The sequence below is a fragment of the Salvia splendens genome, chromosome 1 (genome assembly GCF_004379255.2).
Source record: "Salvia splendens isolate huo1 chromosome 1, SspV2, whole genome shotgun sequence".
NCBI classification, from domain to species: Eukaryota; Viridiplantae; Streptophyta; class Magnoliopsida; order Lamiales; family Lamiaceae; genus Salvia; species Salvia splendens.
Window position 1 is genome coordinate 10,905,920 of NC_056032.1, and position 23,111 is coordinate 10,929,030.

General features: G+C 35.3%; 1 protein-coding gene and 1 long non-coding RNA gene across 10 annotated transcripts; one reads left to right on the forward strand and one right to left on the reverse strand.

Annotated features, from left to right (window-relative positions):
• The first annotated feature begins 8,357 nt into the window (after window positions 1-8,357).
• Window positions 8,358-11,092, forward strand: LOC121795662 (putative E3 ubiquitin-protein ligase XBAT31). Its single transcript, XM_042194214.1, has 8 exons — window positions 8,358-8,759; window positions 8,869-8,928; window positions 9,072-9,143; window positions 9,235-9,356; window positions 9,432-9,572; window positions 9,638-9,745; window positions 9,991-10,249; window positions 10,342-11,092. The coding sequence occupies exons 1-8, from the start codon at window positions 8,580-8,582 to the stop codon at window positions 10,738-10,740; spliced, it is 1,341 nt and encodes a 446-aa protein (XP_042050148.1). The 5' UTR covers window positions 8,358-8,579; the 3' UTR covers window positions 10,741-11,092.
• A 3,673-nt stretch (window positions 11,093-14,765) lies between these two features.
• Window positions 14,766-19,454, reverse strand: LOC121742009. Of its 9 annotated transcripts, XR_006037958.1 has the most exons (8): window positions 19,062-19,454; window positions 18,503-18,570; window positions 17,505-18,431; window positions 16,911-16,938; window positions 16,518-16,577; window positions 15,675-15,727; window positions 15,271-15,484; window positions 14,766-15,128 (listed from the first exon to the last, which is right to left on the reverse strand). It is a non-coding gene; the product is annotated as an uncharacterized LOC121742009 (long non-coding RNA). The 9 variants fall into 9 exon arrangements; XR_006037957.1 differs by having other exon boundaries at window positions 16,518-18,431; window positions 19,062-19,214; window positions 19,288-19,454; XR_006037960.1 differs by having other exon boundaries at window positions 16,518-17,787; window positions 18,363-18,431.
• Window positions 19,455-23,111: the final 3,657 nt, after the last annotated feature.

Genomic DNA, 23,111 nt, shown 5'->3' on the forward strand with positions numbered 1-23,111 from the left:
TTGGGAAAACGCCTTCAAATTTGCTTGCATCAAAGATTTAAACTATGACAAGAATATTAGTGCAGATCAAAATATGTTGGATTTTGGATTTGGTGAACTCTCACGTTGAAATTTCTTGGGAGGAAGCAAGAGAAAGCAAATAGCAAGGAAGAAACTAGGTGTTTGGCATTTGGTGTTGCTTGAGTTTGAAAAATATAGTAGTTGCTTAATATAATGAGGGGAAGAGTTTTTCAACAAATATAATCATCGATTTCATGCTTTTCTCTCTTGATTATTTTTGTTGACTTCTTTTTCCTGATTTTGCCTTTTTTTTCCCAATGTTTTTTTTGTTGGTTGTGCTTGTGAGAGTGATAGGGAGTATGAAACTATGAATAATGATAAAGAAAAGGTCCTTTTTGCTGAGGAATCCAATGCAAAGAAACCGTTTCAAATTCCTTAAATCACATTAAAAAGTCATAAATTTCACTATCCTTTTTATGATTCTCTACTAAAGAATTTGGTGCATCTTACACTAGCTAGCTATATAGGAAAAGATGCACTTTATTTTTGTTTATTTTGTGCATGCAAGTATCAAAAGTTAGAATTTTCTTTCTTAAGATTTAATCCGGTGTAGCTTTATATATAGGTATTGATCAAGGAAATGTGTGCGTAAATAGCATTATGCATTAATTTATACTGCAATATGTTTTAGGGTGATTTGCATAGAGCATTCAACATTAATTGCACATTAATAGAAGGAATAAAATATAAAATATTTGTGTTTACGGGTTGGCTTAGTGGTAGACGGGATCAAGTCTACCGTGATGTGATGTGGCGTTTATAATTTTATGTTTATATTTATTCATAAAGAAGAATATAGTTAGTTTAAGTTGCTGTATGAAGACCTATCACATTGCATTGACAAAAGCATTAGTCAAAATTGAGCGAAATGACCATTCAAAGACATTTCATAGGATACTCCTCAACCGATGAAATTGAAGATCATTTTGTTTATCTCCCATGTGAAATTGGGTTAATACACATACACCAAACCTATTGGATTAGTTGCCACCCAATCCCTTTACTTTCCTGCCCCAACCCAAATTAATCTTCTTACTCTTTTTGCTTGTTCACATACATAACAATAATTCAATAAATAAATAATCCACTAATTCTTCTACTCCCATGGGAATATTATTTTTTCAACTGAACATATTCATTCTGGACAACTCGCACAAGCTCAATAGTCAAGGCACACTTTCAGTGGCAATTTTTTCAACTGTGATATTTAGATTGCATTTTGTAGCTATCTATAAACAAAAATTTAACTTCGTCCATTCAATCTTGTTCCTGAATAAATAATAATAATAATAGTAATAATATTTTTAAATCCACTAATCTGGAACTAACCCTAATTTTGTTATCATGCTCATGCACATAGATGGCCCACTCGAAAGAAGCATGCTATTTTGTTGTTCATCAAGTGTACATTATATTGAGTGGCAACATGCATCATTTCTTAGCACGGCGCCTTTTCATACATCTTAGGATTCCCACTTGGAATTTGGGCTGATAATTTTTTTTTACCCCCAATTTAGTGGAGGAGACATTAAATTTTTCTGGATTTCATAATGTTGGAGCAGGAAAGGAAGGGGTCATGATATTGATGGCAATCATTATGAAATAGGCAGATGAAATGATGAAATATGAAGTCTTAGGGAGATAATGTCATTAACGGATGAGCTAAATATCAATTCAATGCTCCTTAACTTTATTGTCTGTCTATAGACTAGCTAATTATGTGTGTGTCCTGACGAACGAGCTTAATAACAATAAAATTTAAAGTTTGTGTGCAAGTATTGGTGGAAGAGTGGTTATTTTTGAAATCAAAAGTTTTATATTTGAATTTATCGTGGTATGATATTTAAATTTATATTTATTTATTAAAATGAGAAATACATGAAATTTGAAGTTTGAGTTTTGTAGGATTTTTTTTCGTTGCCCACAACAAACAAATCACAACACGTGTGATGTGACTCTGTACTTATTTATTCTTAAGAAAGCTACTTCCTATCCCGGATAATTCGTCTCACTTTGATCGGACACAAGTTTTAAGAAATGTAATGAAAAGTGAGTTGAAAAAGTTAGTGGAACGTGAGTCCTACTTTTATATATTAGTTTTATAATAAAATGTGAGTAGGAATGAGTTAGTGGAATATGTGGTCCATTACCAAAAATGGTAAAAGTGAAATGAGACAAATTATGTGGGACGAATCGAAATGAAAAAATGGGACAAATTATCTGGGACATAGGAAGTAATATGCTATAAAAAATTTGAATACGTACTACATAGTGTTCCCTAATAAATAAAAAGATCTATAGTGAGCGGTTTAAAATTTATGTCGACCGTATATATAATATACATGAAACCACTTCGTAATATACGAAGTCCGAAGAGTATTTGTTATCATTTCCATCAACATTATTATTTATTTGGTACTTTATCCGTTTCATAATAGATGTCACACTTTTCTTTTTAATTTGTCGCACGTCATATTTTATCTTTCCATTTTATACACAAAAAAATCTCTTAAAATTACGTATTATTATCAAAGTATGTCCTCTATTATGTGACGGATAGAGTATATATTTGTGAATTGTGATAAGGCCGAGGGTAATTAAATATAGCATTTCTAAAAAAGGAAAAGCGACACCCAAAATTTGTAGAGTCGCTCCTTTTCAACCTCCAAGGCAAATGCTGGGTTGGTTTAATCCAATTCCAAAAAAAAACTAAAATTAATCTATGGGTTCATCATCGATAATGTGATGATAAGGTGGGGCATTGGGGTTACAAAGTAAAGTGCACACACTCTCATGCCCCATAATTACAAATCATTAACTATTTCCCATGCATGTCCCCATCTCTATCTTTATACACAACTATTACTATGCGCAAGCCAATATTAATGTATCTTCTATTTTTACCACATCATTTAGTTAAATAAAAATCATTTTATTCCTAATGAGATACAATGAAGAAGATCATTCCGTGAAAAAATTTAATTAGTTATGAATATATAACAAAAACCATGAGTATCTGTATAATTAGTTTGGTCAGTATTTCTACATGTCATTATTCGTTAAGTTCAATTTCAGATTTTAAATTAAGTAGCTCCACTCACTAATATTTCGTGGATAATTTATATGCATGAATCATTATTACAAATTATTTCAGTAATTGTGTATTTTACTACATGTAAAAAGTAGTATGAAATGAATCAATTTACTGGGCCATACATTATGCCCATATGCCTTCTTATTGGGCTCAATTTATTTGATAAATTAACTTTGGGCATAGATTTTAGTTGTGCCTAATTTATGGATAACAAAAATTCCCAAGTAGATGGCTCAATTAAATAACTGAGCACCATTCCCAAAATTAAACATCTTGGGCCTATTCCTATATTGTGTATCTGTAAAATCTAGAGGCCACAATACCAATATATAGATATAGAAGTACAAACTAATAATAATGAAGATAAATTTTGATGTATTTTTAAAACGATTGTAGAGAATTGTGTTGCCGAGTTTCGTAGAGTAATTAATCTTTATTGCGTGATTGTTAAATTTATTTTATAACAATTTTTTAACTTTCTTAACAAATCCTATTTGATAATCGTACATGTTATTATAAGGACGATATTTATATGAAAAGTAAGTAAAGAACATTCGATTACTTCCTTCAAATATTCATTATAAAATAATAAACCGTGCATGTAGGCAATATTTGAATACTAGAAAAGATTGATCTCTCTACCACCCAAAATCGAACCTTATGAGGTACAAACAATTTAATATGATCCTCTTTATTATGTCAGTGAAAAAGCTTAAACAGGAAATATACTTTTCTATTTTCACAAGTATTAGTCGTTTTCGCTGGTATTGGTAGTGGGGTCAAATTAAGACAGATGATCAGATTGGAGTCAAAGTAATTGTGTAATTGTTTATGTATAGTTGCCTTTACATTATCAAACGTGTCTGTAATTTCTTAGTTAATTACCTACCTACTTATTGATATGTATGAACTTAGCTTGGTCCAAAGTATTGGTTGATTTAATTTTAATTGGATAGTATATTAGTATTCCCTCTGTCCCATTAAAGATGACTTACTTTCTTTTCTGGTTTGTCCCAATCAAGATTATCCATTACTAAAAATAGAAACATATTTATCTCTACTTTATTCACTTTCTCTTACTTTACTCTTTTCACTAACACACAAAATAACAGTGCATAAAATTTCGTGCCTCCCAAGGAATGAGTCATCTTCTTTGAGACGGAAGGAATATTAGTCTAGATTCATTTATATGTATTTCTTTTGCTACTCATACGTAAGTGCACTTCTCTATCTTGACTTCATTGAATTATATCTATCATGAATCATATTTGGAATAAAATCATCTTCAAATAAGTGTTCTAGTTAGCTTCTACTATAGAAATGTTGTCAAACTTTCAATATAGTCTTATCATTATTGCAAATTTTATATAATATACTCCCTCCTCCGTCCCATAATAGATGGCACACTAGGAGAATGACACGAGATTTTAGGAGATGCTGTTTTGTGTGTTAGGTAGTGAGAGAAAATAGTATATTTATATTAACGTGAGAGAGAGCTTTTTCCATTAAAGGAAATGTGACATGTGACTCAACTTATTTTTAGTACAAGTATACCTGCAAGTGTACGAGGCTAATATAACAAACAGTAAGCAAGAGTATCGTATCCACAGAGACAATGAGTGTTAACCTAAGTACCACGAACCAATCTTAACTACTATCTAGAAGAATCGGAAGGTTTTGGTTTTCTAAATCTACTTGAAAGCAAAGCATAAACAATAATTAAAGCAAATAAAAACAACTTAGACAAATAAAAACAAGAGAAAGGTAACAGATGTAGATTAAGAATGAGGAAGGTAGAATCCTACGAGATCGATATCAACTATCCTATGCTCAACTAATTTCTAAACTATGCCAACAAAGGGTCTCAAGGGTTATTAAGCTATCACTAAGGTAAAACTATATCTTCTCTCGAAGCATATAATTTGTAAATTGGTACCTAGAACCGAAGTCTCCTTCCTAGAACTAAGGCAACAACTCCTAATAGCTCCTAAGATACTTAGCTTCATTCAAAGGCACAAATATCTTGATTATATATTGGCAAATACGTCAATTTCTTCTATTTCAAATTAAACTACTCACTTCTCAGTTCTTGTAGTAAAATCCACATGCATTTATAAGGTGATCAGTCAAATACATGTATAAGCACATAAGAAATCAAAATAACCACATGAGCCAACGCATAGAAAAAGAAAATCAATTAAACATAAGAATCATTGTATCTCCCCCGCAGAACTCTACAGATGATTTAGCTACTCATGTTCATCACAAAAGTCAAAGAAATATTCAAAGAAATATTAAAAAACATTCTCTCCCGTAGAACTCTACAAATGATTTAGTTACTCATGTTCAAAGAAATATTCAAAAACATTGTTTGAACAAAAAGAAAACTAAAATATGAACTCCTAGAATTGGATTGGGCAGATTGGAGGCCTCGTCTTCAATCTTGCGATGAATACTCATCCTCTGCTCTTTCTTCTCTTCTTCCTAGGTGAAAAACTGTATTTTTGGGGTAGGAGGCGTGTAGAATGTGTTGGGAGGCGTTTCCTAGGCATATATATATACCTAGGGTTGACTTTGGGCGCGAAATAAGCTGTCGGTGAAACCTAGCGGGTCACCAAGTTTGTTGTGCGTCGAAGCTGGCGAGTCGCCAGCTGCCTACGACATTTTTCTCGTGCGTTGCTGGAAGGTCGGCAGGTTCGTTTGCATGCGAACCCGGCGGGTCTCCAGCTATGTTACTACTCCGCGCAGTCTTTTTAAAATGGACATAACTTCTTGTACCGAACTCCGATTGAGATGTTTAAGATATCCACGCGAAGCTCTTTCAAAGACGAAGAGAATGGTATGCATTATGTACTAATCGGACTTCAAAATATCCAGAAAAACTATCTCGAACCAACACTGCTGCACATCCACATATTTTGTACATTTTTCTACACATTCTTCACAAATGGTCTCAATACCAACATAATAGAGAAGTAGCTATAACCATGTCTCAAAGTGCACAATATATGATCAAAATCAAGTAAAACTACCCTTTAAAACCATATAAAATCCAAGTGAATCAACATCTTTTGTGGGACAAACTAAAAAGGAAAGTGTGACATCTATTATGGGACGGAGGGAGTACATTTCTATTTCGTCATTAACAAGGGATAAAAAAAGTAATACTACAATATTTCTTTATATTCAATTTTTACGGTAGAATATACTTACTCTCCCTCTGTACCATAGAAATAGACCCTTTAATGCGTAATTTGGTAAAGTAAGAGAGAAGGAGAAAAAAAAGTTGAAATTGTATAGTGGGTGGTGGGGCCCATAAATGATAAAGTAAAAAAGAAGGAGAAAAATGTTGTCATAAATGGATATGAACTATTTCTATAGAACGGACGAAAAAAGAAATATGACCCATTTCTGTGGGTGGGAGGGAGTATAAAGAAAAGAGTACCTTCTTTTGTACTGATATTGTTCATTCAGACACAAAAATGGGTGCGGGATTTCCCCACAATGAATTAGTCAAAAACAAATCCAAACATATATTATTGAGGTGTATTTAATTCAATACATTCGCTATTACACAACAAACTAACAAAGAAAACAAAATTGGAAAATTAGAAAAATAATGAAAAATTCTCTTCTTGGCCATGACCAAGCCCTTATTCTTTAAGGTGACCCACAATCCTTTAAATAAGAAAATTAACCCCACAAGCAGAGATTGAACATTACAATTACTTTGAGAATTTTATGGAGGACCCCGCAACATCTTTTCTAAGAAACTTGGACCAATAAACATACTTAGCGTGCATATATACTTTCTAATTGTGATTATTTGAATTATTAATGCATGGAATATTCTACTCTGTTGATTGCTCTATTTCCTGCATAATTATCCCCATTCTCATTATGTAATGCCCCGTTAATTGCTAGACAAATGAAAACGTACCTACACAACATAGATTAGTTGATAACACTTTGTTCTTTTAATTAATAGGTTTGGTCGAGTCATTACAATTAAATAGTACTAATGAAGAATCATTATTTAATTGAAAAAATGGAAAACATACGACGACAAATTAGGTATTTTGGATACGATGTTCACTTTCATTCAATTGGTGTTAAACAACCGCACTCAACTCATTTGAAATCAATGTTTTCTTGTAACAAATTATAAAAATGAAAATTTGACACAATAACCTAAATTTTTATACTACACATTTTTGTGCTATTTGTTGTGTTTGGTTTGAACGAAGTATTCCGATAATAGAATTGATAGGCATTTTATATTATATTTTTTCATCTTTTGATTTTGACGATTTAAAATATGTACCTCTTGTCACTTAAAAATGTGAATTGTTTTTCATTTTGAATTTTATATTCAAGTCTTATATCTGTCGTGCGTTATGTTCATCGCTGTCAGACTATTTATATACTTCCTTCGTTCCATTACAAGTGACACATTTCTTTTTTCATATATTTTTGGGAAATCATACTGCTCTACATTATTCTCTTTCTTATATTTACTAGTAGTATGATTTTTCCAAAACACGTGCGAAAAAGAAATGTGTCACTTGGGACAGGGGTAGTACAATCTACATAAATAATCTTCAAATAAAAATACTTTATACCCTAAAATGGTAGTATATTAAATTACAAAACTATACTCCCTCCATCTCAAAAAAATAAGGACATTTGGGACGACATGGAGAATGGTAGTTAAAATATTGTTAGTAAATAGTAGACCCACATTATTACTAGTTTTAATGGTGGACGTAGCAATATAAATTGTAAATAAATTAATATTTACGAGTAATGAATTTGAGAGAACTTTCTACAAATGGAAATTAGATATTTTTATAGGATAGGTAAAAAAGGAAACTGTGTTTAATTTCACGGGTCAGAGCTAGTACGAAAAAGTAAAACGATACTACTAGTAGTTGTTGGTTGTAGTAATGATCAAGGATAATAAAATAAAATAAAATAAAATAAAGAATTACCATGCCAAAATTAATTGCTCCACAATAATAAACTAGATCAACTTGGGGAAGAAAACGAAGAAAGCCTGTGTTGAATAAAGTGACGTCAATTTCCATAAATCGGTGTGAAAACATGAAATTAGAATACCATAAATCATTCGATGTTTAAAACTTTTAATTGTATATTATTAATAAATGATTAAATAATGGAACAGCCCGCAAAATATCTGACTGCTGCCCGTTCTCACCCGCGCCACGCCAGTCTTTCCGACACGGTCAGCTTTAGTGTTCCTCTTTCTCATCTTCGTTCCCGGGCAGCTTCATATACAAATAAATATGTGAGACACGCTTTAATTTTCTCTCTTCAGCCCACCACCACCAACTTCCCCGGTGGTGCAGGAGCTGCGCCACCGCCTATTACATATCTATCTTGCCGGTGAGAGAGAAGGAGAAAAATGGGCCAGGGGATGAGCTGCAGCAGCAGTGAGGAGCAAGGGTTGTTCAGTGCAGTGCAGTTGGGGGATTTGGAAATGTTTGAAGCCATTTTAAAAAAGGATTCATCTCTCATTCATCACTCCACTGTTTATGATCATAACTCTCCTCTGCATATTGCTGCCGCCAATGGCCAGATCGAGGTCGGAATCTTGAATATGTCTTACTTTATTTTCTTTTGCTGATTTGCTGAATTTCAGTTTCCCCCCTTTTTTTGTTTCTTGGTGCCTGTGTTGTAAATTTGGGATTCAGATTCTTTCATTGCTTCTTGACCGATCCGTGAAGCCGGATGTGTTAAATCGGCACAAACAGGTCTGCTTCTTCATCTCCCTTTTCTCTCTCTGTGTGTGTGGAGTGATTGATTCTATCTCAGTTCATATTGATGAAAAATGTTTGATCTTGATTGTTGAATTGTTTGATTGTTTGATCTTTGATTGACTGTGATGTGTGTATAGACTCCACTGATGCTGGCTGCAATGCATGGCAAGATCTCCTGTGTGGAGAAGCTAATCGAGGCTGGTGCCAATGTATGAACTTCCAATAAATCTCTCGCTCCTTATTTGATCGATCAAAATCGGCATCTCTGCTCACACCTAATCTTTATTTCCATTTTGTTAGATTTTGATGTTTGATACTCTAAATGGAAGAACCTGCTTGCACTATTCGGCCTACTACGGCCATTCTGATTGCCTCGAGGCCATTCTATCCGCTGCTCGAGCCTCCCACGTCTCAGCTTCGTGGTAGGTTGTTGTTCAAGAGTCGCCTTTTGTGAGTAGGAAAATTGAATCTTGAATGATCTGTGAACGAATTTGTAGGGGATACTCTCGTTTCGTGAACATTAGGGATAGCAAAGGGGCAACTCCTTTGCACTTGGCAGCGCGTCAAAGACGCCCTCAATGTGTTCATATCTTGTTGGATAATGGAGCCCTTGTCTGTGCTTCGACTGGTGGATATAGGTAATGTTTTCATAGGAAAATGTGTTTGTATGATTGTTCCGTGTTTGATGGTTTATACTCTGCAGCTTTCCTGGTAGTACTCCACTTCATTTGGCTGCAAGAGGTGGTTCTCTTGATTGTATCAGAGAATTGCTGGCCTGGGGTGCAGATCGACTGCAGAGAGATGCCTCAGGGTATGTGATCTCGCGCTTCATTGAAATATGCTGTAATGGATTTACTATTTTATGACTAGTGTTGCTATTATTCAAGAGTTTATTTTCTTTCCATTCATGTGCATCTTGTCATGTACAGTTAGTTTAGTTGTTTCCACAAAAAAAGGATTAGGCAAATGGTGTTAATAGGAGAGTCTATGAAGAGCCAATTTTCATCTCTCTCTTCGCTCATCTCTTGCTAAACGTGTGACGTTTTGTGGATTCAGGAGAATACCGTATGTGGTGGCTTCAAGGTATCGCCATGGAGCATGTGCGGCTCTTCTGAACCCTTCCTCAGCAGAGCCTCTTGTTTGGCCGTCGCCTCTAAAATTCATCAGTGAACTCAATCAGGAGGCGAAAGCTCTATTAGAGCAAGCCCTGATGGAGGCCAACAGAGAAAGAGAAAAGATCATCTTGAAGGGAACAGTTTACTCTCACCCGTCTCCATCAGCATCCGACTCTGGAATTGATGATGATATATCTGAGGTAATCTATCTATCTACTTTTTCCCAAAAATGACTATATAGTCAGGAATACAATACAATTGAAATATGAATCTTGACTAAGTAACTGTGTAGGCAAGTGAAACAGATCTTTGCTGCATATGCTTCGATCAAGTTTGCACAATCGAGGTTCAAGGATGTGGACATCGAATGTGTGCACAATGCACGCTCGCCTTGTGTTGCCACAATAAGCCCAAACCAACAACCTCTTGCCCTACTGTGCCAGTTTGCCCCTTCTGCAGGAGCGATATTGTCAAGCTCGTCGTGGCTAAGCTCAGAGACGAGAATGACATTGAGCGTGACATCAATGCCTCAAAGCCACGCAAGTCTTGGAGGTCACGGAATTTGAGCGAGGGAAGCAGCAGCTTCAAGAGCTTATCTGCAGTGGGCTCGTTTGGCAAGATGAGCCGCGGATCTGGCAGGATTGCTGCTGAGGACGAGCTTCTTGATAAGCCGTTGAACCTTGAAACGTAGATAATGCAAGGGTTCAAGAACTGCCATAAGGGCAGGTATACATAACTCTCTCTGTCCATCTGCTTAGAAATTTCAAGAAAAATAAGCAAATGCATGTTTGCATGTTTTTGAGTTTGGGGTTTATTGGGTTTTACTTCCAAATTCAGTTTTAGAAAGGTATTCTTTGAAAATATTGATGATATTCAAGAAATGTCATTCATTTTGCTGCTGCTTCCCTTTGTAAAATTCCTTATTATGTATACTACTAGAATTTAAGAATGTGGATTCAAAATGATGTAATCAGATGCTGTACATTTTGATGTTTGTATGAACTTGGTGGAAGCTGAATGAAAAATTTGAAATTGAAATTGAATTTGGGGGTAATAATAAATAGTAGTTGTGATGAATTGGGTAAAATATTTTTGTACTCGCACCACTGTGTAATATTCTGATCATACTTATTTTGATAGATGAGACAGATAGATAATGTTATTTATCATGGGACCCAACTAAAATTATGATCTGTCCTAACTGCTGATGCTTCTGCCATTTATTTATTTATTTTGGTCTATTATTTTTTTTTGGTAGTGAATTATTTGTTGGAGACAGCCTCGTGGTGCATGGCATGGCATACGATTGTTTAGATCTTTCTCTAATTGTGATAATAATACGTGTAACTTATTAGGTGTCTATTAATATAGTAATTGATTTTAATTTTATAATGCCACAATTAGTTGGAGCTACGCCGTGCATTAAATTTTGATTGGACACAAACAAAACTTGACCTATAATCGTACTACTAAGTTTTAAGAGATTCAACAATTTATTATTTTGTCCGATCGAATAATAAATAAAATGTTATAAGTATGTCGGTATAAACATGATATAGTGGGTTGGAACAATAAAATATGAATAAAATTGTATGGGTTACACCATAGTAATATTAATATAACATCGCTATTGCTTTGGAGTGTGGGAAAAGTGATGTATCGTGAACACACCTGAAATAGGTAATAAATAAGTTTCGCCCATAGTCATCAATCAAGAATTGCGTGCATCAAATTAATTTAATGATTAGTCATAATAAACATCCTAAGCAAGTGAATGAAAATTATGAAACATCTAAATACATGAAGTCAACTAATTTTAGGATGTATCTTCAATTCCAAATACATGAATGAATGCAACTAATTTCAGGGTGCATCTTCCATTCCAAATTTATACCTTATAAATATTTGAATTTAAAATTAACTTTAACTTCAATTTCTCCCAAATTTCATTTCAATGTTAAAATTTCAAATTTCAAATAATTAAACCCTCCGTCCTACACAAATAAGGATATTTGAGACGACACAAGAATTAAATGCATAATTGGTAAAGTAAAATAAATGAAGAGAGGAGTACTTAAAATAGTGGGAGTGACTAATGAAACCAATATTATTATTAGTGTTTAATGATGGGTCCTAGTAGCATAAGTTGTAATAAATTGATATATACAGGTAAATGAGTTTAGGAAAATTTTCTATAAATTGTAATAAGATATTTTTTATGGGACAAACGGAAAAAAGAAAGTGTTTTCATTTTTATGGGACGGATGGAGGGCGTATAAAATTAGAGCCATCCCAAATGCAGTCTATATACATAATATACATACATTCTCATTACACACGCACACAAATCCATATTGCACACAACACACACTAATATAGCCAACGTACCTTAATCTTCTCACACGGGAATAATAAGCAAATCTATTTCAAAAATGGAAAGTTTGCTGAGAGATAATTCCACTAATTACAAAAATTTGTGAAGATCGTGTCATTGTGAAATTGATGAAGATCCAAATTTAAATTTATTATATTGTGATTTTTATTAGAAATGGGCCACTCACCCCTTAAAAGGGGTCATAAGGGGGAGAGTTATCCACACTTATATATATTAGAGGCCTCATAAGGGGGAGGGTTATCCACACTTATATATATTAGATGAGATCTTAAGGCCTCATAAGGGGGAGGGTTATCCACACTTATATATATTAGAGGCCTCATAAGGGGGAGGGATATCTACACTTATATATATTAGATGGGATCTTCACACTTATATATATTAGATGGGATCTTAAGGCCTCATAAGGGGGAGGGTTATCCACACTTATATATATTAGAGGCCTCATAAGGGGGGGGATATCCACACTTATATATATTAGATGGGATCTGGGGAGGGTTATCCACACTTATATATATTAGAGGCCTCATAAGGGGGAGGGATATCCACACTTATATATATTAGATGGGATCTTCACCAAGTCGATGTGGGACAGAATTTAGAGGATTTAACACGCCCCCTCACGTGTAGGCCGGAAAGGACATCGGTCTTCCATCACGTGGGTAGGCAATGCAAGAGAAACCATCATCGATGTGGGCCGGAAAGGACATCGGTCTTCCACTCGTGAGGTAGATAAGAGATAAAGAGAAAACCATCATCGACTTAGGCCCGCTCTGATACCATATTAGAAATGGGCCACTCACCCCTTAAAAGGCCTCATAAGGGGAGGGTTATCCACACTTATATAGATTAGATGAGATCTTCACCAAGTCGATGTGGGGCAGAATTTAGAGGATTTAACAATTTTCTCACTAGTTAATCACAATTGTGCTATTAAAATGAATTAGAGCCTAAATCTTAATCCATTTCATACTGAGATTGTGAGTCACTGTTATACAAGACTTTTCTTTTATCGATAGATGGGATTTGCCTTTATTGTGTTTTTGTCCACCGCTTACATAGAAAGATATTTAAATATTAATTGTATATACATATAGGTGGTGGTGGTTTGATTTCGTCAATGATGTCGCATCCAGAAAGTAGGTGATTTATTGTATAGTAGTATTAAATTGATGATCTCACATGTTAACTATTTGTGTTCATATTCCGCAAGTCAGCCGCCTACTAAGATTTCTTTATTTTAATATTAACTTTTCACAACCCATACTCATTAACTCATAAACATTCACTTATTTTTTTCAACTATTCACAATTAATACTTCCCCACCAATTAAAGGACTAGTAGGATGGAATCAAATATTTTAGTTTCAATCTAACCAATATCTTTTAAGTAGATCAAAAGGTATGTAATTGATTTGTGGATTAAAGCAAAAAATTCACTAACAATATATACTCCCCATCAGTATACGGATTGTGAATGTTTGTTAACGTTTGAAATGAGTTTTGATCTATGCAAAGCCCATTCTTAATACAAAAATGCCGAACCAAGCATACAAAGGTCATTTTTAAGTCACTATAAGCTTATTTTTACTTCATTATAGTAATGATGACATAAAATGATCTTTAACATGACCTCAAACCCGAATTTTATAATATGACCTAAAATTACTTTATAATGACCCTCCGTATTTTTATTTAATTATTGATCATTAGATTGCCAAATCTCATGGTCAGAATTTAGTTTGGATTTTGTATTAAAATCAATTTTTGTATTGATCATTTTCCATTTGAAATAGTACAAAAATCGAAAGGCAGTAAAATTTGACAATAGAATCTTTTTAATAGTGCAAAACATTTGACATCACAAAAATATCTGAAAGCAAAACTAATTTGAAAAGTACTCCTACGATACAATAAATTTTATGGAGACGATATTAATAGCATACGACTTCTTGTACGCTGAAAAGAAAGTACCACGTCAACTAACTTCATGGTGTGAGATTTCAGGTGGTTGGGAGGAATCATTAATCAAGATTGAGGAATCACTATCATTCACGTAAATTAAATGGATTTGAATCTTCAAATATTGGACAACCAATTGTGAAAATTACCACAACTTATGTATAATACTAGTATAATAATGATTGAAACTAACATACACTCTTGAAAGTTGAAACTAACAAAAAAAATCTTCTTTGTCGACTTGATTTATTTTCTATATTAAATATGTCAGGTTGTTTTGTTAAAAATTTAAAATCTCACTTGAGGTTTATTTGTATTTATTGCACATATTTTGTGTACTTTGGTAAAGTGACCCACAATTTAGGATATGAACTACTACTATAATATTGAAGAAAAATATCTTCCAAATACACTTGTCTTAAAAACTTGCTGCTGTTGCGATTTGGAACACTAGAAGCAAATCAAGCTGTTACACATATTGACGCTTGCCATGTTGCAAATGGGGCTTACCTGTGCCGGAAATAATAGGAAAAAAACAAACTTGGTGAAGATTCAATAAATGTCAATTCATTCAAGGGGGCTACAAAAGTGTGTGTTGTTTGGAAGCATTTAACACCTTTGATTCCATCCATAACTGACTTTGTTGTCCAGATTGAACCCGACTGTCGGCCTCGAGTCCATCCAACAACGCCGGGCTCAACCGTGAAAAACATCGGACCCCCCTGGAAAAAATGACAGGATAATTGATGATGACGACGAAATGTTTAGGATAAAATTTCTAGATCTAATTAGAAGGCATCACATGTAGCCTGACTTCTTTTTTTAACATGCAACTGGCAGTGAAAAAGGAAGCAGGCTTTTTACCAGTTTTAAGGAGTGGAGGAGGTAGGATTTGATTTCTGGTGGATGGCTGGATGCATCACCAAACAAACCTTGTCAGATTCGGGCATGAGCATCCTACGTTCCTTCGGTCTAGATAACAAGTCGGACGAGCTTTTCATTTAGCTCTAGGCTTTACGTAAAAAGATGCTAAGAGCTTTTGATGATGATCACAGGTTGCAAGGAAGCTATCCATTTGCTGCAAATAACTCCTTCAGATTTCTTAAAATTACTTTGTCATAAGGGTTGATGAATTGTAACGTGACTGGCCTATACGATATAATAACGTGACTATGGACTTGCGAATGGTGAACTAAGCTCTGTTCAACTACAGCATATCTGCTTTTAACAAGAGAAAGAAATGGGAAAGAAAAGTTGCAGTAACTTACCATCATGGGGTCTAACTTTACTCTGGAAATTCTGGATACCTTTTCCAATTTATCTGCAATAATTTGTTCAAGACATCAAATCAACTATTTCTATGCACTTATCAATTTCCAGAATCAAGCATGTTACTTCTGTTATAATGCAGACACCAAAGTTATTAGGATTCTCATGTGACAAGTAAGCAAGCAAGTAACTCCTTCAAACCACTTCAGCACATTGTAGAACATCTTGGCCTTCAGTTTTTGGACTGCTGTATAAAATTTAAACGCATTCGAAAGTGGCCATCATATAATTTTTCAATAATACTAGTATAAAAATGCAAAGCGTATCATGCATGTGTTCCATTCTTTGCAAGTTTTATCCATATTCAATCCAAAAGATAGTTAATCAATAATAAAGTAATTTATGGTCTAAATCATTGCACCTCTAAGCCTGCAAAAATGATATAGTATCATATATCTTTATTTACTGTTATTATTATTATACATTTACCAAATTGAGATTTTTTACACTAATTAATTTATTAAATCTCATATATTAATAGTGTGTTTATTTAGGTCCCTGATTGATAAAATTCAAGCAGAAGACATTTCCAAAATAAATTTTGATTCGCACAGCTCTACTCGAAAGTTGCATTTTGTGGTTTACTTATACTAGGCTGAACACAAGCACAATTCAATTCAGCTACCCCCTTTTAGTTGGGTTGGATATAAAGTAAACCAGCCATACTGCATCCTAACGAAGTACACTACTCCAAGATTCACTTATAGTTTGAGTTTGAACTATCAAGCAATGCAGTTCATAGAACCCTAATCTATTTGCTCTAAAATGATAATACTGCTTACCCATCCGTCCGTTTTGATGTTAAAACATGCGCAATAGACATGCCACATTATGAAAACAACCTAAGAAATAAAGAATTTATCTGTTAGATGAAAACAAGAGCTATCATACAAAGATTTTGACTGTATTTGAAAAATAAATATCACAACAGTACTAGCACAACCTAGTAGGGGAGGATTACCTGCCAAAGCACTTAAATAAAGCAAAATAATACTGTACCAACAACCAAATTTCTGGATGTAATAGGCTGGAAGAACCAAATCATGTTTGACAACAAAAGGTAACATTTAGCAAAAAATAGAAACTAGTTATCCTAACAATCCAACCAGCGCAGCAAACACAATATAATGATAACAAGTGCATCAACTGTCAGGAGCTGGAGATATATGACTTACATTCCCTCCAACATAGACTTGGCTGTAACTGTAGTCCAGAGGATAAAAGAAAAAACTTAAGATTAGTTTGAGAAGAAAATGAGGAGGGAAATGGACAAATAAGATTAAAACTATACACTTGCATAGAGTTGAGATTCTTCAAAACAATTCTTTCCAGGTTTCACAACTCAGCAAGAAAAAAGCAGTGTATGTGTTTAATTAAAATGCATCAGTTCGAGCATACCTAAATTATTCTATTATCCAAACCTCAATCACGTGAAGGAGTATCTTGAATTCCTGACTACCGACACAAATATAATTAAAGTTATTAGCTCTGCTAAACCCTAGTATCTTCTTTTCTCAAATTTATAGTACTAAGTATTCTGCATAAGAAGTAAAACTGAGGTAACTGGGTTTGAACTCACACAGAGAAGCACATAGTACAAAAGAAGTCTCAAATATCACAAAACCAATAATGAGCACGAGCATGATTTCGTTGACTTGCGCATAGCGAGCATAAAATGAATAATGATATGAATCGTTTAACTATAAACGCTTCAAAAACAATATTATCTTCAAGGAAAAAAATTAATTGATGAAGAACGAAGCAATTACCTATACAGTTTTCAAAAGCTGGACAATGATGGTCGAATCGCATAACACAATTCTTGCAGTACCTGCAATTTCTTACTCTCCTGTATGTTGTAAATGGCTGGATTAAAGCATATTGTTTAGAACTCAGAGAAATGCAGGACAAAAATCATGCAGAACTGTGTTAGTTCAAGTAAATGAGCTCTTTTTGAACCGAGATTTGAGTAGCTTGGTGATATGGAACACGGTGTCTAAGTTTCTCCACTGCTTGATGAAGCCTTGTCCTGAAGCAAGGTAGCCAAGATCTCTTCCAAATTTATGCAATAGTACAAATATAAACCATTGTTTAAAAAAGTCTGTCCATAAATTGGTTAAGATCAAGGGAAAGGCAATGGAAGAAATTTGAAATTTTATACATGAACAAAAGAGAACAAAGAAATAAATGACCTAAGGCCTACGAACTCTCTTGTCAAACCAAACAACTTGCCTCGAGTAAAGCTAAATTATTCACTGCTTTTCGTTGATGATAATGCATTTATAATAAAACAGTAACCAACTACGGTAGTTTAGGGATATTGACTACTCTAGAAGAAAATCTCTAACACAATTTCCAGTTTAGTGTTGTGCATTATAATTTCTTTTTAAGACATTTTCTTCAGTTAGAGAATTGCTGAAGACTACTAGAAAAGCATAAGCACGCAATGTAATTGAATGAACAAAGTAGAAATCCAGAGTTAAGGGTCTCTTTCTCTCTCTCAAACAATCTAAAAGTGAGTAGAGCCGAGTCTAGATGACACTGCATGCTAAATTTGCGGAGTTTAGATGGTTAATGGCATAATAGTTATCTCTTTAGATAAGGATAAGAGAGAAGAAACATCATACCTCTTCAGCTGGAGATTCTTGATGTGCAACAGAAGTTGAAACTTTCAACTCCTATACAAAAACAACTTCCTATAACAATATAAGTTAGTATGATTTTAAATGCCAAGCATAATAAAATTGACTAATGAAACACAAACTACCTTTTCCAGGGATTCGATTTCGTCGACTGAATTGATGGGTTAAAAAGCCAGGAACCAATAGCATAATGCTGTAACCAGCATATGCTGTCAGAATACAACTAGTATGAAAGAATAACCACAAGATATAAGAAAATGCACACACTGAGATACACTAAATTCAAATTCCTGTTTTATCTAAAGCAGGAATATGCAAGAATCCTTGACTAGTAAATACGCAGCAACTTACAGGAATAGGCCAATTAACACCATGATGATTTCCATGTTTTACAAAGTCCAACAAAGATGAAATAAGTGCATTGAAAAAAGAAATAGCATTGCTAACATGTAAACACAAAATCCTACATGTTAACGAAATCAAAGCAAATACATACTCCATATAATAATACAAGCACCTTCCATCTCCTACTACCACATATAAAACCTCAAATTTGCATCACAAGAAATACAAGCAAGTGAATAACTAAATAAACAATTAATGAGCTTCAGTAGATTCATCGGCTCATTCATCAGTAACTTAAAGAGGACTATGGAAAACAACTCAAATTCCAAGAAAACTTACCCACATTGTTTTAACAACTTGAGCTACAGCAATTAAGTTGAAGAATCAAAATTGGACCTCGGCGAACCACAGATACGTAAACAGCCCAGACAAAAAGAGTGCTGAAGAAAACAAAAGCTGGCGCCGAAGTCCTGACTCCTGCCAATCCTATCACTACTAGGAGCAATACTAGTGCAAAATTAGATACAAAGGAAGAAGTCTATAGAATCAGAATAAGAATTGTAACCTGAGAGGTAAAAGAGATACTCCTAGAAAGGATGCAGCGGGAAGGAAGAGAGGGAGCAAAGAAAAGGAGAATTGTTTAAAAGAAACCAAACAACTTAGTATTATGGAGGGTTTTTTTTTCTAATTTGGATTGTGGCGATGGACAGTTTAGAATGAATAAGTAGCATATAAAAGAATGAGTTTTTACTCTAAAAGAATGAATCAGCCCGCAGGATTAGGCGTCATTTTAATCCGTTAAAATGTATTTATTTATTTATGGCATGCTTCCGTGAGATTAGCTCCCTATAACGTGTATCATGTGTGTCTTAGAGTTAAGCTCAAATTGTGATAAGAAGCATTAACTGTCTCTTTGTATGGTCTCTTGTCATCCTTGGACATAGGCATGCACAAACCGACCCGGCCCGGCGGTTAACCGGCGGTTCGGAACCGCCGGTTCATGAACCGGAACCGGGCCCGGAACCGGCGGGTTGAACCGGTAGAAGGGTCGCAGGGTCATAAGGGCAGGTTCAGGTTCGGCAATATCTTGAACCGTGAACCGGCGGTTCAAAACCGGCGGTTCGAACCGCCGGTTCAAAGGGTCGAACGGCATAGGGTTCGTAGGGGTTCAAAGTAGGGGTTGGTATGAACCGGCGGTTCGCCGGTTTTGGGCGAAAACCGCCGGTTTTGGACGAAAACCGCCGGTTTGAACCGGCGGTTCCGACCGGTTTCCGCCGGTTCCGGAAGCTTTTCAAGCGTAGGGGCTAGGTGAGGTCAGAAACCGGCGGTTTGTGTCGGAAAACCATGGACCAACCCGCCGGTTTTGTGGAAAAACCGCCGGTTTTGTGGTTGAACCGCCGGTTCAGGCGGTAAACCGGCGGTTCGGCCGAAATTTTGAAAATTTGAAATTTGAATTTTTTTTTATTTCTTCCAATTTTACTCCTATAAATACCTCACTTCTCCTTCATATTTCCTTACCCCATTCTTGTGTTAACAAGGATTTCATTCTCAATCTCCATTTCTCTATTCTCTCCTCATTCTCTCTAATTGCGCAAGTTTAATTCTACACTTTCTGCTCACTACTATATTTGTTGTGCTCATAATTTACCACTTCTTTTATACTTTATACATATTTCATTCCAAGTCAATATTACTTTTCATTTATCAATATATTCAATATGTCTTCTTCTCGTGGTGGATCGGGACGTGGTGATCGGGGCAAGGGAATAGCCCAAGATCAAAGCACTACGCGTCCCTCAAAATCTCGACGACCTAGTCGTCGAGATGTTATGGAAGAGGTTTCCCGATTGGCAATTCTACTATAATTATTGATTGTTAGACGAAACTCAACATTTAAAGTTGAATTGCTAAAGGTGTCCTTAATTTAGTTATGTAGAAAGATTTTCTTCACCGGTTAAGAGTATATATATAATACACTTATACGTTTAAGAACTTCAACGTCATTTCTTGTCATTTGTAATTAGTTCTTCACTAGTAGTCTCATTTGTATTTAAATTTTGTTTAAGACTTCAAGACCGCCATATGTTTTCAATTTGTAATTGTTGTAACTTGTAACGTGTAATTTGTATACATGCAATTTCAATAAAATTGCAACTTTAGCCGTATTTTTTTCAATTTTATTTACTCACATTGCATACAAAAACAAACTTGAAAAGTGTAATTTAATTTGATTAAAATTGAAAAGTTGAAAAATGCAAAAAAAAAAAAAAAAATTCGTCGAACCGCCGAACCGGCCCGGAACCGGCGGTTCAAGCCGAAAACTGGCGGTTTTGAACCGCCGCTTAACCCGCCGGTTTTTTGAACCGGAACCGGAACCGCCGGGAGCTAGGCGGGCCGGTTCAGGTTCGGCAATTTCTCGACCCTTGAACCGCCGGTTCGGGCCCGGAACCGGCGGTTTACGACCCTTGTGCATGCCTACTTGGACATTTATTCCTTAGTTTCTCACCACAATCTTTTTATATAATGTATTGTTATCATATAAGTTGCTGTTGTAATATAAGTCGCATATTGATTTCTAATCTTCTTCGTCCATCTTCTAACATTACTACCACCGTGGTAGGCTGTAATGGATTTTTTGGTATGATCACGGGAGAATGCTTTGTTCAGCTAGTAAGGAATCTCACAATTTCCGTAGAGTAGATTTCTATGTAAACTGGGTAGGAAACAGAGATGTGTGATTCTTTGATTTACCGTTTCGACCAGGTCTGTGAAAACTTGCAATAAAACCAAGAAGAAGAATAAACGAGCTCATATTGAAAACAAGGATTATGCACAATACTCAGAGAATTTTCATTGATTGGAACTTACAGCCAGATCCGGTTACATATACTCCATATTAGAATAATCTAGAATCTCTCCTTAATCTCCATAGTACAAGACTAATCATACTTTAACAACATTAATCAAAACTAACTCTGACACACTCCCTTCTTTAATCCACGCATCACCACATCTCTCCAAGTACAAATGTGGTCCTTTATCTTAGCTGTCTTGTTTGGCTTGTCCTCGGCTTCAGCTCGTGTGAGGCTAACCATTTGCTCTTCTCGCACAACACATGCTTTAATCCTCTTTGTCTCATTCACTTCCAAGCAACGTACAGTGAGGCCCAGTGGCTTGAGACCATGATCCACGGCTTGATCAACTTGGCCATTACGGCCATGATCTACAGCTTGATCAACTTGGCCAGTACGACCATGATCCGCGGCTTGATCAACTTGACCATTACGACTGTGATCCGCAGCTTGATCAATTTGGTCATTACGGCTGTGATCCGCAACTTGATCAACTTGGCGATTACTTCTAACACACCCCCTCAAACCAAGTGAGGCTAGAGACACAACACCCAGTCTCTCTCTTAGCTTCACGAAGGGTTGATGACTCAATGGCTTGGTGAAAATGTCTGCCACTTGATCAGCAGTAGGCACATGTCTCAACTCAATCTCTTTACCTAAAACCTTATCACGCACAAAGTGAACATCCAGTTCAATATGCTTAGTCCTCGCATGAAGCACAGGATTTGATGCCAACGCAATAGCACTCAAGTTATCAACCCAAATCACTAGACTTCCTTTTCTTTTAATTTTCAACTCATTTAGCATTGAAGACAACCATGCTACTTCTGCAGCTGCTTGAGCTAAACTTTTATACTCCTCTTCCGTGCTAAATTTAGCAACCACTGTTTGCTTCTTTACACACCATGACACTAGATTTCTTCTATGATAAGCATACACTCCCGTGGTAGACCTCCTGTCATCTACATCTGCTGCCCAGTCTGAGTCTGAAAAGGCTACGATCTCTCCAGTGGACTTTCTGATCTGAATACCATAATCTAGTGTCCCTGAAAGATACCTAAAAATCCTTTTAACAACCCTCCAATGTGTATCCAGTGGCTCTGCCATGTATTGACTTACTTTGTTTACAGCAAAGTTGATGTCTGGCCTAGTGATTGCTGCATATTGCAATGCTCCCACAATGCTCCTGTAATGCCTCGGATTAGAAACAGGTTCTCCAGTGTGTTTGCTCAGCTCTGAGCTTGAGACCATGGGAGTTGGACACCCTTTAGCACCTACCATGTTAGCTTTCTTTAAAAGATCTTTGATGTAGTTGGATTGGCAAAGATGGAGACCTCCATCAGTAGTCTTGACTACTTCAACTCCTAAAAACAAGCACACCTCTCCAATATCTTTTAAAGAAAAAGAAGAGTTAAGTTGAGAGATGATCTTGTGGATTGAGGCTGGACAGTTCCCTGTAATAAGCATGTCATCTACATAGATGAGTAAATAGATTATCTCTCCACCTCTCTGTCTAATAAACATTGAAGCATCAGCC